The 19,078-nt window shown below is 38.0% G+C and overlaps 2 protein-coding genes across 2 annotated transcripts; both read right to left on the bottom strand.

The window, feature by feature from the left end:
* Window positions 1-98: 98 nt before the first annotated feature.
* Window positions 99-5,350, bottom strand: lin7b (lin-7 homolog B (C. elegans)). The gene is made up of 6 exons (XM_073840550.1): window positions 4,980-5,350; window positions 3,447-3,565; window positions 2,551-2,622; window positions 2,256-2,465; window positions 1,521-1,684; window positions 99-314 (listed from the first exon to the last, which is right to left on the bottom strand). The coding sequence occupies exons 1-6, from the start codon at window positions 5,053-5,055 to the stop codon at window positions 293-295; spliced, it is 663 nt and encodes a 220-aa protein (XP_073696651.1). The 5' UTR covers window positions 5,056-5,350; the 3' UTR covers window positions 99-292.
* Window positions 5,351-7,234: 1,884 nt separating this feature from the next.
* Window positions 7,235-18,948, bottom strand: snrnp70 (small nuclear ribonucleoprotein 70 (U1)). The gene is made up of 10 exons (XM_073840572.1): window positions 18,768-18,948; window positions 18,063-18,216; window positions 17,813-17,875; window positions 15,406-15,460; window positions 15,266-15,330; window positions 15,112-15,174; window positions 14,366-14,447; window positions 9,886-9,987; window positions 8,731-8,830; window positions 7,235-8,645 (listed from the first exon to the last, which is right to left on the bottom strand). Exons 2-10 carry the CDS (start codon window positions 18,207-18,209, stop codon window positions 7,805-7,807), a joined length of 1,518 nt encoding a protein of 505 aa, XP_073696673.1. The 5' UTR covers window positions 18,210-18,216; window positions 18,768-18,948; the 3' UTR covers window positions 7,235-7,804.
* Between the last annotated feature and the right edge of the window lie 130 nt (window positions 18,949-19,078).

The raw sequence follows: 19,078 nt of genomic DNA on the forward strand, positions 1-19,078 counted from the left end.
ACACACACACACACACACACACACAACCCCCGAGAATATCACAGGGTGCAGGTTCCACATAAGAATACAATAGAAAATTAGACTCAAGACAGACCAGATGCACTATGCAGTCTCTCCCTCTGCATGGCCAGGGAAAATAGTATATTTGAGGTCTACATGTTTTGAGATCGTTCCACTAACACAGAAATAGCTAAGGGTAGTCTACACTGATCTCCTCTGGGTCTTCTGTCGTCCTATAGGAGCAGAGAGGGTGGGAGAATGGATCAGCAGGTCAGTCCGAAGGTGAGATTGGTTATCCCCTGGACTCCAAAGATCTGTCGGTGAAAAGACAACAATGGGTGATATCTCAAAATACAGAGAGGCTACTTGCACATTCAATAGAATATCATTGAAGACATTTAAAGGGATAGTTCATCCAAAAATGACATTTCTGCTAGTAATTATTCGCTCTCATGTAGTTCCAAACCTGTAAGACCTTCGTTCATGTTCAGAACACAAAAATCAAAAGATTTTTTAAAAATCGGAATGCTTTCTGACCCTGACAGCAACGCAACTGAAACGTTTAAGGCCCAGAAAGGTAGTAACGATATTGTTAAAATAGTCCATTTGACAACAGTGGTTCAACTGTAACATTATGAAGCTATGAGAATACTTTTGCGTTCACAGAAAATAAAAATAAAACAAAGACTTTATTCTTTTAATTGAATCTTCCTTTGTACACAAAAAGTATTCTAACTGATGTCAAATGGACTATTTTAACGATGTCTTTACGACCATTCAGGGCTTTGAACGTATCAGTTTCATTGCTGTCTATTCAGGGTCAGAAAGCTCTCAGATTTCATCAAAAATATCTTAATTTGTGTTCTAAAGATGGATGAAGTTCTTACAGGTTTGGAACGAGTAATTAACGACACAATTTTCATTTTTGGGTGAACTAATCCTTTAACATGTTACCTTATATTTGATTAATTTTAACAGTCTGTTGTACACACTGTCTACTGTAATAAATACAAAATAAATGAGTTACACTACCGTTCAGTAAGATCTGGAGAAAGTGAGTGCTTTTATTCAACAAGGATGTATTCAATTTCAAATGGATCAAAAGTGACAGAAAAAAAATAAATGCTGATCTTTTTTGCTATTCGTCAAAGAATCCTGGAAAAATTTTCTTGGGCAGCAAATCAGCATATTAGAATGATATCTGAAGGATCATGTGACACTGAAGACTGGAGTAATGATGCTGAAAATTCAGCTTTGACATCACAGGAATAAATTATATTTTAAAATATTAAAATAAATAAAACAAAACCGTTTTAAATTGTAATAATATTTTATTAATTTGATTAAATAAATGCAGCTTTGGCGAGCATAAGAGACTTCTCTCATTTTACTGTATGACTTTTGAAGAAACAAACATGTCTTCTGATTAATGATCGACTGAGAGATGAAGAAAAAGCAAAGAGAACAACGGAGAAAAAATAAGGTGGGAAAGCAAAAGATATTAAAAAAGTCACACTCACGAGTAGCTGGTATGTTGCTGGCGTCTCCTGGCACTTCTCATCTTCTCAAATCTGGCTTCCATCTCTTCTAGGACTTTAGGGGTGTAACGCACCACCAGCTTCACTGAACCCTGAGCTGCCTTTAGCAGCTCTACAGCTTTCTCATGATGCTCTCCCTCCACACTCTAGACACAATGAACAAATGAAGGACATTTTGAAGTCTCTTATTCTGGAAAACCACAGCACATGAACTGAGAAACCAAAATTTCCTTGATCTTTCCTTGAGGTCATTGTATTATATTCTTCATTCTCTTATATCAGGGAACCGAAGTTACATTAGTAACCTCAAAAAGTTTGAAACTAAAAGACTGTATAGCTGTGCCGCTATATTGGATCCAACAGTGACGTCGCAACAAAAGTGTGAGTAACTGTTTTCACTATTGCTTTGTCTCTTCTTACAGATCGTTTGATATGAGTTATTTATGCATTTTAAACCTAAATCAAAGCGGTGTCCATCTATGTGGAATGAATGTACGCTGTTTCTTCCACACCTATTCAAACAGAGCGTCCTGCTGAGGGGGGTTAAAAACAGGACAGAAAATAGTGTATTACTTCTAAATTATGATGTTTGATGTAAAAATCTTGATAACACCTCAAAAAACAGTACAAAATAAAAAACAAAGGCAGTTCATGACCCCTTTAAAATCAAGGTCGTGGTCACGTTATACACCACAAAATCATATTGTCCCAACGTACCACTCCATTAACAGAGAGCAGTTGATCTCCTCTCTTCAGACCACCCTGTCGGTCAGCAACACCCCCTGGGATGACCCTGGAGATGTAGATGGGAGAGTTTTGCTCTTTCCCACCCATGATGTTGAACCCAAGCCCTTCATCTGTTTTAGGGAGTTCAACCACTCTTGGGTGTGCATGGCCTTCGCTGGCTGCAAACGCTGCTACTGTAGCCTGGAAAAAGACACAAAATAAGTGTTTTCTTAAGTATATGATTGTTTTTGATCAACATACTGGCAATTGTTTGGTAAAAAGGTACCTTTGCGGTGGCTTGTGCACGGACCTCAGGCCCACCTACAATGTCCAATGTATCATAAAGCTGCTCATAGACCTAAAAAAAAAAAAAAAAGGATTTTATGACACATTTTATGACAAGGACTGTGTGACTGTCCATCCTTGGTTGTTACACAGCTGTTGATTATCAAATAAATAAATAAATGAACATGAGACATTGATTTTCATAGAAATCATTTATATTACACAAGAGGAAAAAGACAGTAACTACTTAGAAATTTTAGCACTGATAAAATCATTGAATAAGAATCAAGAGCCATGTAATAATTAAAGTCATTGTGCAGTTTTATAAGGAAGTCGTTTGTGAAGTAGACATCACAATTGAAGTAGACATACTGATCAAAATCTTGTCTTCCTAGAATACGTTATCTCTCAGCTACGCAAAGAGCAGGACATCTGAAGGACATGTGAAAACTGAGTAAGTCTGACAAGAGTGTCGTGTAGAATATCTGTGCAAGTTGTGAACAGACTGGACTCCTGCCATTGAAACCCATTACTACAAATCAAGGTGTGAGATATGGAGGCTGAAGTGAGATGCCGTCTCAAAGCGTCAGGAAAGTGAGTCATTCAGGAGGAGGAACAGTGCAGCACAATTTTATGACAAAAGAGCATACACGTGTGGAGGAGGTAGACAACAAAGGGCTGTCTTACATGGTGACACATCATTTCACTTCAAACCTTAATTTTATACCTAGCTATTCATGTTCCATTGGTGTTCTGTGAAATCAGCATAAGAAAAATGTACAAATTAGTGAATATTTTCACTGTTTTTAATATATTTCTCAAATCAAGGTGAAATATAGTTTTAATGGAACCAAAGTCACAGAGTCTTTATGTTTGAAGGACTGAAGCAGACTTTACCTCTCGGATGGCAGCACAGAACTTGCTCTGTAAAACTCTCTGTAGAGCCTGGAGTTTTGGAGGAGGAAGTTCACCACTTCTCTGAAGCCTGTCCAACAGTTCTATCACCCTGCAAACATCTGGCAGAAAATAAAACATTACAGAAATATACAGTGCCATTCAAAAGTTTGGGATCAGGAGGATTTTTGAAATAAGTTTCTTATGCTTATCAAGGCTGTATCTATTTTAACGAAAATACAGAAAAAAATTGTATTACATAAATAAATATTATTGCAATTTTCAGCATCATTATTTCAGTCTTCAGTCACATGATCCTTCAGAAATACAAATACAAATAGAAATGAATGCTTTTATTCTGCAAGGAAGTGTTAAATGGATAAAAAGTGATAGTAAACACTTATATTGTTAGAAAAGACTTGTATTTTTTTAAATGCTGTTCTTTAAAAGTTTTTTTTCATCAAAGAATCAAAAAAGTAGCACAACTGTTTCCAACATTGATAATAAATTAGCATATTACAATTATTTCTGAAGGATCATGCGACACTGAAGACTGGAGTAATGGCTGATGAAAATTCAGCACTGCATTACAGAAATAAATGATATTTTAAAGTGTGTTAATACAGGAAACAATATTAGAAAATGCAATTTTTTGAAGCAAATAGGGTTTAAGTAATTATGCTTTCATGGCCTTTTTATTTATTTATTTTTATTAAATACCTGCCATAAAAATGACTAAAAAGACAGTGTCAAATTCAATAACAGAGTTAATTAATGGTATTATATAATTAATGGAGAATTAATGGTAGATCATCTAGTTTTCTAAAGACAATTAAAAGGGACTAGGTAAATATTATTATCAGCACCTATGCCAATTAACACATCTAAAGCAGGACAAAATAACATGGAGATATAGGCAAAATAACTAACTTCCATGCCTTTCTACATCCACAGATGACATGTACAGTCAAACCAAAAAAATGTAAGACACCAAATATAGTTTTTGATATTTTTTGCTAGTGAGTGCATGACACTATAGTCAATTTATGTAAGTGAGGATATCAAAATAAACTGTGACATTATATCCAAAAACTGATAAAAATTTGGAACCAAACATTTGATTTTGACACTGACCTGACCATGTTTTGTTATCTTTCTATCAGTTATCTGACATTATCAAGATAAATTTGTTCTGACAGTTTAAGTCTTTTTACTACTACCATTTTCTAAACTATAGCGAATAAACTGTGATAATGTGAGAAATGTTGAAGGTGTCTGAAAACATTTTGTTTGACTGTATATAATATATATTATTTGTTTCAATGAATTTCCAGCATAACAATACAAACACGAGCACTCCCAACTGGGGGCATCCATTCATTCACATCGTGGGGACTATGTGCCCCATTCAGTGGTCATTAATGTTACCTGATTAAGAGCGTGTCAGTTCATTGGTAAGTCTATCTGCCAGAGTATTTTCCAAACAGTACTCGGCTCGCACCTGTTAGAACATAATGAACAGGAACAGTAAATTACCTCTTTCCAAGCAGAGCGGTTCCGTCATCGCCGCCATGTCCAGCTCTTTCCCCGTATGATAATACGATGACATCATGAAGACCGTCTGCTGCAGTGAAGGACTGAACCGTTTTCAACGTTATTTTCCCAGAGGTAGAATTGTAAGATATCGTTTTGAAGCTGGAGAAAATGGATTTCGATTGTAAAAACCAGTCACCTACTGCAGGTTCGCAGGGAGATAGCAGTTGCTTCAGCTACGGTGGCGAGATGCGAGAGAAGCCGTGCTCTCGGGTAGCCGCTTACTGAATGACGCGATACAATACGTCAGAGGCGCGAGTTCAGCCAAAGACTATCAGCTCGCTATTAGTCGTTTTTGCAACCTGGGGTTTACATAAAACGTTTAGACTAGTCTTAAAAGTTAGTCAGCCATTTTTATTTACATAAAAATTTAGATTAGTCTAAGTTGAATCCAAAAAAGACAATTAACCCTTTGGTAAACTGCTAGTTGCTTAGACTTAAAAGAAAACCCATAGGTGTTAAAGGAGTAGTTCACTTTCAGAACAAATATTTACAGATAATGTACTCACCCCCTTGTCATCCAAGATGTTCGTGTCTTTCTTTCTTCAGTCGTAAGGAAATTGTTTTTTTGAAGAAAATATTTCAGGATTTCTCTCCATATAATGGACTTCTATGGTGCCCCCGAGTTTGAACTTCCAAAATGCAGCTTCAAAGGGCTCTAAATGATCCCAGCCGAGGAAAGATGGGTCTTATCTATCAAATCAATTGGTTATTTTCTAAAAAAAAAAATTAATAATTAGTTTATATACTTTTTAACCTCAAATGTGCTTGTCTTGTCTAGCTCTGTGTGTACTCTGTGTAGAGATTAAAAAGTATATAAATTGTAAATGTTTTTAGAAAATAACCGATCATTTCACTAGATAAGACCCTTTTTTCTTTGAAGCTGCATTTTGGAAGTTCAAACTCAGGGGCACCATAGAAGTCCATTATATGGAGAGAAATCCTGAAATGTTTTCCTCAAAAAACATTTCTTTACGACCAAAGACAGACAGACATGAACATCTTGGATGACAAGGGGGTGAGTACATTATCTGTAAATTTTTGTTCTGAAAGTGAACTACTCCTTTAAGACTTAGTATAATGTAAATGTCTCTAACTGAAATATGTGGTATAAAACCAATGAAAGATTTAAGTTATTTTCAAAATCCACATTATTTTATACATATATTGGACTATGGTGGGCACCATTATTTTAAATGATGTGAAATGGCTGCACTCAGGGTGCTACCTGCTATTTTTAACGCAACACAACTTAAAATACTGATACGATGCTACATTGTGTGGCTTTTGGTTATAATTTTCAGTCAAAGGGCAAAAAATACAAAGAAATGGGAATATGCCTGTGGACAAATAAAACTCACTAAAGACCCGCATCTTTGTTCTCTCCACTTCAACCCTGATGTCTTGGAGTAGACCACAGCTACTAAAAATGATTACAAACGACAGACATGAAAAGCTAGATGCCATCCTGGCAAGATGTTAACATGCCGTCACAGCAACTGAAGGAGTTTCTCAGCATGGATTTCACTTGATATCCAGACTCTTTGTGGGGGAAAAATAAAAACAATGATACAGCATTTGGTTTAAGCCTACGCTTACATCCTTTGCCTCCTAAAAGTTCTTGCAGTAGCTGTGGTCATTGTATCAGTATTTTTTGCCAAGTTGTGTTGTGGTAAAAATGGCTCACAGAGTAAAACAATTTCATGTCATCGAAATAACAGCTTCGCCACAGTCCGAAATATGTATAAAATTGTGGATTTTTAGAAAAATGTAAATCTTTCATGGGTTAGAAACTACATATTTCAGTAAGAGACGTCATCGATGTTATATTAAGGCATACTAGTACCCGGGGTTTCCTTTAAGACTCTTTCTTAATCGAGTTTATACAACTGGTCCCCTAGTGGCTAATCTGACAATATAGTTTACAAGACAAGACTTTAGAAATAAGGAATCAAGACAAACAAATAATTTGGCAATAAAAAGTATTTATTCAATGAAAAGCAGAACCAATACTAACAGAGATACAAGCTCAAAAAAAAAAAAAAAAAAATTAAGAGCGATTTGTGAACCCACTGCAGACATTCCTATTTAAAAAACACATTTGTGTCAATGTTTGCCACCTTTGTTCAGTAAAATTAGGGGCCACTGTACAATTTGCAAACGATCCACATACTGAACCAAATATAAAACAAAATATACAAGAAAAAGATAGAAAAAATAAATGGGGGGCAGATATAAAAGGAACATTGTACAGATAAGGTTTTAAATCAAGCAATTACTCCTGTAATCAACAAACATCTATGAAAATGGACATAACGGTACTAAACCACCAATTATCTGACAGTTACCCATCATACTGAATATACTACACTGTAATACAACACAGTACCTCAGTCAAGAGATCTCTTCCTAGCAGTGCAGTCACTTGATACCGAGCTGATGTTAAACAGGGATTTCAAATGCATCATAAGGCTAGTTATTTAGTGAAGTTTTACGCAAACAAAGCCCCACAAATAAAATAACCGGGCTCAAAAACAAAACAAAAAAGCTCACAGTTTAACTACATTATCTTTGAGTTTTAACAAAAGGACGCTTTTTACCAGGGAGACACTAAACTCTCTCAGTGACAGCTGTTGGTAGTACAGTATAATACTTACACACTGTGGACATAGTGCAAGCAAAGGGTGGAGGCCTTAAATAATGGTTGAGGATATTTGTGAATCCAATCAACTGGATAATCTTGAATCATTCACACAATGGTGGCACTTTCAGTACTCATCACCCTGGCCCTCCATCCTGTATCCATTCTCATTGGAGGCATAGCCCTCTCCTGACTGCATGGAATCCTGATCCATCATCATCATCCTCATCCCATCCTGTGAACCTTCTTCTGATTGTGGCGGCAATTGTTCTTCACCCTCTTCACCTCCATTACCCAAACCCTCCTGATCTCCCGAGGACGATACGTGTCTGTCTTCCCTACGGTCCCCACGATCCCGATCGCCCCGGTCCCGCTTGTGTTCACGATCTCTATCCCTGTCTCGCCTTCTTTCCCGGTCTCTGTCTCTATCTTTATCTCTGTGGCTGCGCTTCCTGTCACGGTCTCTCTCCCTGTCCTTGTCTCGATCCCTTCCTCTCTCCTCTCCTTCGGGCCCTCCCTCCTCACCTCGTCCTGGCTCACCACCCAAGGGGTCCTCCATACCCCTATCTCCTCCTTCTGGCATCATGCCATCAACTAGCCCACCCATGCCTTCCTCTCCTCCAACCGCACCCTTCCCTCTCTCTCGGTCTCTCTTTCTATCCCTGCTCCTGCTTCTCCTCTTGCGGTCCCTTTCTCTATCTCGGTCTCTACTCCTCTCTCGGCTGTCTCCGGCACCAGCTCGGTCTCGTTCCCTTTCTCGGCGCCGGCCGCCACCACCACCACCACCTGCTGCTGCCTCCTCCGCTGGAGCCGCAACGGCCCTCTCACGCTCATGAGACCTGGTGCGTCTGCGTCTCTCTCGGGATCGTGAACGGCGGCGCTCACCACGCTCACCACGGTCACCACGGTCCCTTTCTCTGTCTCGTTCCCGACTGCGTTCCCTGCGTTCACGATCCCGATCGCGGTCACTGCAGGATAATAAACAACAGAGGTCAGGATTAGAAGAAAGAAACGTACCTACTTAAAAACACAATCATGCCCCACGCAACTTACCTTCCAATTGGTCGGTCATCATAGCGGGAAGTGTCATCTCTGCCAGAGTGCTTGATGTTGACATCTGCCCCTCCTCGCCTTGTACCACCAAGACCTCCACCTGGACAGTGAAAAAAATTTTAAAATGAAGATGTGAAGTAATACTTGCTATCCCAGCCAGGGGTGGTCAACTCTGGCCCTGGACATCCACTGTTCTTCAGAGCCTTGCTCTAGAACAGGGGTGCCCAAACTTGGTCCCGAAGAGCCAGTGTCCCGCAGAGTTTAGCTCCAACTTGCCTGAACATACCTGTCGAGAAGTTTCTATTATGCCTAGTAAGAACTTGATTAGCTGGTTCAGGTGTGTCTAATTGGGGTTGGAGCTAAACTCTCTAAACTCCCTACAGGACCGAGTTTGGGCACCCCTGCTCAAGAATAAGTGTCCAATGCTGCTCCTGGAGGGACGCTATCCTGAAAACCAGCTAATAAGTTACTTCTGGATTGATAGTAACTTGGACACCTGGATAGTGAAATAAAAGTACAATCAAGATGTGAAGTAATACTTGCTGTCCTAACAAGGTGTGGGCAACTCCAGCCCGGGAGATCCAGGCTCTTTCAGAGTTTTGCTCTTGAACAGAAGTGTCCAATCCTGCTCCTGGTGGGCCACTACCAGAAAACCAATAAAAGGTCCAGTCTAGGGTCCACCCTAAACCCTTGCAGTGTTCCTTCGAGTCCTCACTTTCGGGACGTAATGTTTCTTTGTGGCAGACTTCTACCGACAGTCAAAGCTTGCCACAGTGCAGCTTTGGCAGAGGTGTGTATTAAGGGTGCATAGCAGCTGCAAAGGGAATGCTCTTGAGCACCCTTCTGAAAGCCAAAACGATGAACGGGACACCCTACGCATGCAGCGGCCTATTGTTGTCAAAAGTATCAACCGTTACCAATCAGTACTGAAATTTTAAAAGGCAGCCATTGCAAGTCTGCAAGAGTGTAAGTGCACATGAAGTGTGCCATTTAGGACAGGGCCTAAGTATCTTCTGGATTAATAGAAACTTCAAAGAAGTTGGGGCAGTCTGGGGCCAAACTCTACAGGACATTAGGCCTCCAGGAGCAGCACAGGATATCCAAGGTCTAGAAAACACTTGATAAGAAAAATAAAATAAAAAAATAAATACTCACCAAGTCTCCGTGGGCGCCATCCTTTGACCGTTCGTCCTCTTTCAACATCAACAAGCACTCTGCGTCCATCAATCTTTTTGCCATCTGCGTGCTTGTAGGCAGCTAGAGGAGTTGATAGACGAGCAGTAGAAAAGAGGAGATTGAGGGATGAAGGGAATAAGGAGAATACAGAGAAAGAAAGAGGTGGACAATGAGAAACAAGAATACACACAATAGTATTTCCTGCTACATACCTTGAATTTGGGATGAACTCCATTCAAACATGTTAAGCTATTTAAAGGCACACGCTTACCTCTGAACGGATAAGCCACCAGTAATGAGAAATTGATTGACAATGTTGTCACCATCAATAAGAAATAAAATAAAAATACTCTACCTCACGTCAAGTTAACGATTACACGCTTGGGTTGAGGCACACCAACAATTATTACAAAAAAAAAGCCCTATTAAAAAGCTAGACAGTAGTGCTCAATTTTTATTATAAATTTAGGCAATACTGCATACCTTGAAATAAATTCAAAGCACAATGCTTCGGAAAACTCCTGTATAGAAATTCATATGATTAATATGCCAATTTCACCAATAAAGCCTAAAGTGAATATTTCAAGTTTCTGAATAGCTTTAAGATTAACGCAGTAGGGAATGTGATAATGTTGCAGGGGCATCTAAAGACTCGGTATGAAAATTCAAAATCCAGACATCATTTGACAAAGTTCAAAGAAACTAAAGCATGTGCTTTGAAAAGCTTTGTAAAAATCAGGAAAAAAAATGCCATCTCTCTAATGTTCAAAAAGTGTAAAGGAACATTTGAGTGCTAAAGAACATAAGCAAATAAAATCAAGGCAGTTCACAAAATCAAGGAAGCATTATAGCCACAGCTTGGACCACACAAGTCATCACCAAATTTAGGGTGATCCAGATTAACCGCCTGTTAATGCCGTTTTATTCTCATTAAATCTTGAAAAAAAAGGCACTTAGTGAACACAGTTAAGTTAAAAGCCACACAAACCATTCTCCAAACTCTTTCAGAAACATTCATTCACACCCATACTTTCTATGAGCATCAAAGCACCATTCACACTCACATCAGGACAAACCAAAGGGGAAAGAAAAAAACATTTTGCAGAGCTTAACTTTTAGACTCTATATTATAAATAACAGATTTGCTAGAATTACAGCTTTTAAATAAGTTACCAAATTCTCTTCGATACGGCCAATACCTTGGGTCCTTTTAAGTCTGCTGGACTAAGATAAAAGTCTAAGCCCTTAAGTATTTAGTAATTATCTCAGTGTTTCCACATTACCTGGAGATGCTATCTTACCATAACACCTGGCAAGGATGGAAGTCCTTGATGGAAAACCCCACGGAAACGTAGCCTGGTGATTCCAGCTGCCTTGAATCAAAATGTCCCCTTCAGTACTCAATTTTTTGTATTTTTTTACCAAAACTGGACAACCTTGAATCAAGGAATTATGGATCCAATCCTTCAACAAGCGATATGACGAAATCCACGAAGCTACTCTGGTCTGCACTGTCGACGACGTTCAGTTGAAACCCATAGTGAGGGCCTTACCATCAAACCCTTAAGTTCTTTCGCACACACCTCTCCTTACATCTCAACACGAGGGCCTTACCAGCAACCCTCAGACTACCAAACTAGAGGGGCTTACCAAACACCCTCAAGGCACCTACCCAGCACGAGGGCCTTACCAACCACCCTCATTTTTATCAGTTAACAGAGGGCCTTACCACAACCCTCACCTACCTAACCAATAGGAGGGGCTTACCAACCACCCTCATGTCCATAACAAAAGCTCTCATATTCTTGACGAAATCTGCCTCACAAGTCATTTATAAAGATCGCTCACAATTCTTAAATTTTAAATCTAAAATTTAGAGAAGTATCAGAAATGAAATGGTAGGGAAGTAAAAACATTTCTACTTATTTTATTGGTTGTATCCATGTCATTTTTTCAGCTCACTTATAGGAGTTGTATAGATAAAGATTTAAAGAGCTAGTTTGTACACATAGGAAAGGTTACTCTCCATGCAGCTCCTCACTTCTTAGCCTAAATGGAAATTTGACTTATGGATTAAGCATCTCTAAGAAGAATTCTGGGACTAAATTTAACTATGAAAGCTGTACAAGGTGAATCCACGACACCAAGAGACTTTAAATGTAATTGGGCTCCATGCAGTGATTTGATATCCAATGCCATTGGTAATCCATTCTATTAAAGCCAAATTACAAACATTACGGTGCACATTATGCTTATATACGCGCATTAAAATTACCACCAAATAAGCGCCGTTTGCTTAATAAAACAGAGTTATGGTCCTGGCCTAAAAGCTCTACTGTCATTGGTTTTCAATAAAATCTTAAAGGGATAGTTCACCCAAAAATGAAAATTTGATGTTTATCTGCTTACGTAAGCAGATAAACATCAAATTTTCATTTTTGGGTGAACTATCCCTTTAAGTGCAGTATGAATTGCTGACAGCTAGCAGTCTAAATGGGTAACATAACTGTAGCCCAAATTCAAAATATCTCTTTCAAGTGTAGAAATTAGGAAAGTTGTAATTGTAATGTAATTATAATTTCTCTACTGTAATGTAAAGCAAAAATATACCTATGAAATATTAATTTATGTATTTTACAGTGCAATTGTTTTACAATATATGGTTATTACTCTTATTGTTGTTATTGTATTTGTTCCTAAAACACCATTGTGATTGCAATTTAGACTGAGACAGTTTAACAAACAAAAAAAAGGTTGAATCCCTTTTAAAAGTTCAGGTACAAGTCAATTCACTGACTTCTGTCTTACGTTTTCTTAGTTAAGAGTTATAGGTTGAAGCTCTTAATTTTGAATTCTCAAAGTGTGTTAGAATTTAACTTTAAAATGTACAAAATGTTAGGTTTTTTTCCAAGTCTTCATTTGTCTTTTTTATATATGCCAAAAAATATATTGTGGACAATGAGATATCATATCATGAGATTTTGATATCGTCATGCAGTCACAATTTCACGGAAAAAGAGGTTCATTGTTTATAGTGTAGCGGTACATGAACCACGGGTGACAAAGAAGTCACTTTCAAACCAAGCAGCTTTCTGTTGGTCATTGCAGCAAATTTGCAATACCAACTTGAACCCATAGCAAAATCTGCGAACAAATGCCCTGCATAAATGCAAAATTCTTGACTAGATTCCTATTAAAATAACGTTTTTGTTTGCCAAAACTGCCAAACAACTTTGCTCAATTTTATTTTAATTAAAGCACCTATTCTGCACGTTTTTAATATCCAACCAAAAAAATAAATGAATTAAATCAAGATCAGCTTTCACTTTGACATAACTCAGCAATTCAGTGATGCATGCATCGTTGCATTACATCCAACAGGTTCTCGTTACTGCACCGCCTTGTTTCAAATGCAACGGTCATGCAGTTTACATCTTGCAAAGTATAACCGCATTAGTACCATTACGATGGCTTTAATAGAACAGATTAATGACAGGCTCAAACGCACTACCACTGCCCCAAGCCACACTCAAAACGGGAAGCCAAATGTTTAGCCCTAAAATGGGGCGGTGATTTGGTTCACCTAACGGCCTAGAATTAGATGAGGGGTGTAAAGAAATCTTACCCATCATACAAACCCATCATACCAACCATATACTGAGCTGTGGTAGTAGGGTGTAGATGTATCAAAACCATCATCATGATCTGCAAGCCAGCTCTGGCCAATAGCCATCAGAGATAGGCGGCTGCAGTAGCAATGAGAACAACACACAATTAATAAAAAGCATTGACTCGCTCCGCAACACTTCAATAATGAACGCCCCTGTGTGAACTCAGTTATAAAAAGCCTTGATATTAACGACTGTTTGTGCACCAGACATGAACAGGTGTGTAAGTAAATGGGTCACCTTTGTCACTACAGACGGCCTTAGCCTTTAGCTTACCATCACCGCTCCGGCCGGAAACACACTGCTATGTCACACTGCCTAAACATTACAGAGATGCCATAAAGTGGCAACATTCATCAGAATGTGTGTTGGGCTAACGCACAGCCACACGCCACTTTTACCCCACGTGCTGAACCGTCACACTCACACCAAATGCAAAACACATACACACGGGGGTAAAAACAGGAATATACTACAAACACAGACATAATAGGGTTGACAAGCGGTCATACAAGCACACATACACACAAATGGAGTTTCATAACTTGACAGAGAAACATTCTCATATGCAACATTTAAATATTGAATGGTTGGCTACATCTAAATATGTGGTCATTGAAAAAATGGACTATGAACAACATACTTTGTTGCTTATAATATAAATTAATAGTTTTCAAGGGAAGAAAAGTCAATGATTGACTCATTGTGGTAACAGATGGCGTAGCTGTTCCAGACCTTGCTTTTAGTCATTTAAGGAATTTAAAGAATAATGAGAAGTCTTGGTTACTCACAGTGCATGTCTCTCTCGTGTTCGTATTCAATGAATGCATAGCCTCTTGGTTTGCTGGTTTTCTTGTTGTACACAATATAGATCTAAAAAACAAGATCAATTCAGGGATGAGATTGCAGAATAAACATAGTAGCATAACAAGTGCATAATAGAGGGTTTGCACACATGTTGCAGTTTGGTCAGTTACTCGGATAGACGGTCATATTGGAGATACTCGGACGTAAACAGCATGGATTGCACTGTTAATGTACTACCGGATGCGTTGTTCTGCTAAATTTATGCTGTCTAAACCATGGAAAAACACATGGAAGCTGATAAGTCATATGTTGGACTTAGTAAGCAGGAAATGGTGCAATATTTTGACAAACTAAAGTTAATAGTTGGGAAAGACACATGAGCAGTATTAATTCCGATATTAGCCTAATATTTCACCTACCTGACCAGAAATGGTAAGAACAAACAGGAATTGTCAAAATTCTTGCCCTGGATCCTGGTTCAGTTTAGCCAACCACAAACTTCTGTTCCTCAGACAGTTTTTTTTGCACTTTTGTCTCTATTTGTTATAACTTTTGCCAGTCTATAGTACTTCAAATGTTTTTCCCGATCTGATCAATTAGTACAGCCCAAAACATAATAACTGAACATTTTCAGCAGAAATGACCCGTAAAATGTTACATTCAGTGCAGCCAATATGGCCGATTGATGACGCGTCGTGAAAAGCCTCTATACATATTTTGTCCAACTTACCCGTTTGATAGGACCATAGACTTCAAACTCACGTCGTAGTTTGGATTCTGTGGTGTCATAATTCTACATAAACAGAAAACAAACATGTTAAGATGTGTCTTCAGGACAGCATTTCTAAACATTTAGATTCTCATCAGCTGACAAAAACACTCACAATTCGAGCCACAAACAAGGTCTTAAACGCATCCCCTTGAGCATTAGGATCATTGTGTGGGTCCCCTATGGGAAAAACAAGAAACATTAAGATTTGATAATAGTGTTGTATTGATTCACTTAATGAGTTCAGATACTTACATAGCTTCAGTTCTGTTTCCACCACAACTTGCCTCCTTTCCATCTTCTCCCTTCTCTGCAATTCAAATTACAATGGACCATATTACATTCACATTTAGCAGATTGCTTTTATCCAAAGCAATCAAAAACAACAAAAGAGCAATAACATGCAAGTGCTATGAAAAGTCTCATTTAGACTAACGCAGTAGACGTATCAAGTTTTTTTTTTATTAAATAAGAAAATAGAATAAAAAAAAAGAAGCAAGCAAGCTAGTGTTAGAGGCCTAAAATAGATCGATAGAATACAATAAGAACAGAGAAGCTAGTGTTAGCTAGTTTTTTTTAAGAAAACAAGCAGTAAGCAAATTAATAGAGATATAATACAACATGAACAGTGAAGCTAGTGTTAGTTTTTTTTTTTTAAACAAGCAATATTAATAGAGAATAAGCCTAAAAGGCCCATTTTTGAATAGAATTACAATAGAGCTGCAGGGCTTGACATTAAGCTTTGACATGTGCTTGTCCTTCGGACAAGTAAATTAGACATTCACTTGTCCGAGTAAAAAAATTACTTGTCCAGGGAAAAAAAATGCCTTTTTTTAATGTATATTAATCCATTGTGAAGCAATAGTCTCATCACTACTTTATAAGGTCTTACTTTAATCTGAATATTTGTGATATATGCCTAAAATTGATTTCTAGGACACTTTTTAACTTTGTTTTCGTAATCTTGCTAAATGTAGGTGTCATCATTCACATCAAATTCTTAAATTTTATGAATACATTCAATTTGAATAATTAGACTCTGTATGGTTACCATTCAAATTAAATCAGTATCAACAAACTCCATCTTTCCACTGCACAGGAAAAACTTACATTTAAATGTATTTACTCAGACTGTTTAATGAAGATAAGAGGTTCCAAAAAAATGCATTTACACAGTAAAATTCTTGTGTTATAAGGTTAATGTTTTACTTTTTTAACATATAAATCTAAAATGTTGGAAAAATGCAATACTTTTAAATATGAAACCGAACCACCAATAGGTGGCAGTAAGTCACTGCCTTAATGAATGAGTCACGGATTCAACCATAGACGGATTCAACCAGTTCGTTCCCTGACTCACCTGATTCATTAAAAAATGCTAAATCATTCAGTACTGAAACACAGCTGTGTTGCTCGGAGATTCGTGACTGTTCTGCTGTGGCTTTGCTTAGAACCATTTTCGTTAGCAAAAACGGTCAATGATGTGTCTACTCTAAAATGTAAGTCAGTTAATATTAACTACTAGTTTATTGAACTACTGTTGTGTAAAATCAATGTCACGTTTGCAATCTTAATGGTGCTTACCTATTTAATATATTATACAATATTTATCTTTTTTTCTACCGCAGTATGTATATTTCTTTGTGGGTGCTATTGTGCCTATTAGTTTTAATTTTCCGTGAATCAGATAGGCTGCACGAGCTTGATAACGTATGTGATACGGTCCGTTTTCAGTCACCGTAAGTAATACAATCAGAATCATTCTCACAAAAGTTTTGTTGCTGAGCTAGTTATTGTTTGTAATTGATGTTTTAATCAGGTTACTTGTCCGGTCGGGCAAGTAAAATTCTCTTTCACTTGCCCTTTCACAAAATCCACTTGTCCCGGACAAGCGGACAAGCGTTAATGTCGAGCCCTGGAGCTGCAAGAGTTAGAGGATCAAATAAAGATGGAAGAGATGCGTTTAGCGGACTCTTGAAGTTCGGATTGATAAAATAAATAAAAACTAAATATAAATAAACTCCCACAAGGAAAATCTTCCATGCTCTCACTTTTAAGGATCTTAAAAAAAAAAAATTTATCCTACTCAGTGTAACTTCAACATATCAAGGCCCAGTTTCATAGAGCAGGATTAGGCCATAGTTCAATTAAGACATTTAAGCTATTTTAATAATCATGGCTTAGAAGGAAAACAAAAAACACTACTGGTGTGCATTTTGAGAAACAACAAAGACGCCGGTATATTTTAAGATCAGTCACTGCAAGTTTCTTTTAGTTGAAACAGCTCGGACTTCCATTTTAGTCTAGGACTTGGCTTAAATCATGTCTGTGAAACTGGGGACCATTTTCTTAAATAACCTTACAAAAAAGTAGGGATGCACCAAAAGTTTGACAACCGAAATTATTCAGTCGACAATAGCAAAAAAAAAGAAGCTTTTAAAAAAAAAAAAAAAAAAAAAAATTTCGGTAATCAGCCTAGCGTTTAATTTTTCTCTACGAAACATCTTTCTCTCTAACGTCATCTCTTGCGAAAAAAAAATTGTTCAAAATCTCTTGAACGTACAAAACAATATCACTGAATGAAATACTGTCAAAGGCATTCAGCATCAGAAACCAAGAATAAACTCAATTCTCAAACTCAATTCACTCAAAAAAGGCTCACCTTTCTCTCCAACCTCTCATCCCGCGTCTCTGCTCTTGTGGGTGGTGGAGCATCTCTGGGGTCCTAACCAACAGCGGGTAACAAAACTTCATTATATAACAATACCACATAATGTTGATTAAAATATCTTTTGTACTTTTATCAGAAGCTTGTTGCATATGTGATGCAAAGGCTTGGCGTGTAATGTTTGGCAGCCCTTTTAAAACCCATAAATATACAATAATATTTTACATAAAATGGCAAAAAGCACCTCAAAATGCCGGATGAAAGGGGCAATTCCGCAGTACGGCTGGTTGTGATGTTTCTCATGGGGAAGCTTCTCCAGTTGAGGCAGAAACGGTATCGGGTCCCGCGGGGCAAACAATGCCAACAGGTTCGGGGGAAGAAACTGAGTCATTGTTCACCTAGGAAGAAGAAATGCATTAACTTACAATCCAGAACAACATTTAACAAAAGTCCCAAACACCAGATCTACAATTGGAGTTGGAACATGATACATGGAGATTTCATTTTTTTATTGATCGCTCAAAAACACAGAAGGGACAAATAGATGTTGGTAAAGTTAACATGTAACGTTAAACGTAGTGTTTTTCACATCTAAGCATTTCCTAGTATCTGCATCAGTTAAGTAACATACCCTAAACCGTTTTTGCGAAGCTTGTACCTTAGCTAGCAGTGCCTGCTAACGTTACCTCGGTTAGCTTCTTGCAAACAAACATTTCTATGCTCGAACCGAACTAACGTTACATTATTGATTAACTAATCCGCATTTCCAATACTATACATGATATAGTGAACAAACCGAAACGCTTCAGACAAATAATAGAAGTGCACGTTCTGTAAGACACGTGTAAACCAAAACTCAATCCTGCTTATGGTCAACTAATTCACCGTTTCTCCTGATCGGATCAGAGATCGTCAACATTTGCACGGGCGGCCTCCGATTGTGAATTACCTGTTTCTCATTCGGTTCCGACGAAACCTCCGATTTTAGAGCAAAAACCCCTCTGCGTCTGTCTGTAGGAAATCTTCGTGCGTGAACTTCTTGAATATCTTCAGTATTCTGTGTGTATTTCGGTCCACACAATAACCAACGTGTATCCTCGCCAAGCTGAACGAGCCGTTCCTTTCTTAAAATGGCGCGAGGCCGTAAAACACTCTGGTATTTTACGACGTTTGTACTCGTCTAGTGGCTTTTCGTTAGGGGCGTGGTCAACTGTTACAAAATAAAAGCTTTGACTAGATTCAAAATGTCTAACATTTCCA

This window comes from Garra rufa, chromosome 1 (assembly GCF_049309525.1).
Source record: "Garra rufa chromosome 1, GarRuf1.0, whole genome shotgun sequence".
NCBI lineage: Eukaryota > Metazoa > Chordata > Actinopteri > Cypriniformes > Cyprinidae > Garra > Garra rufa.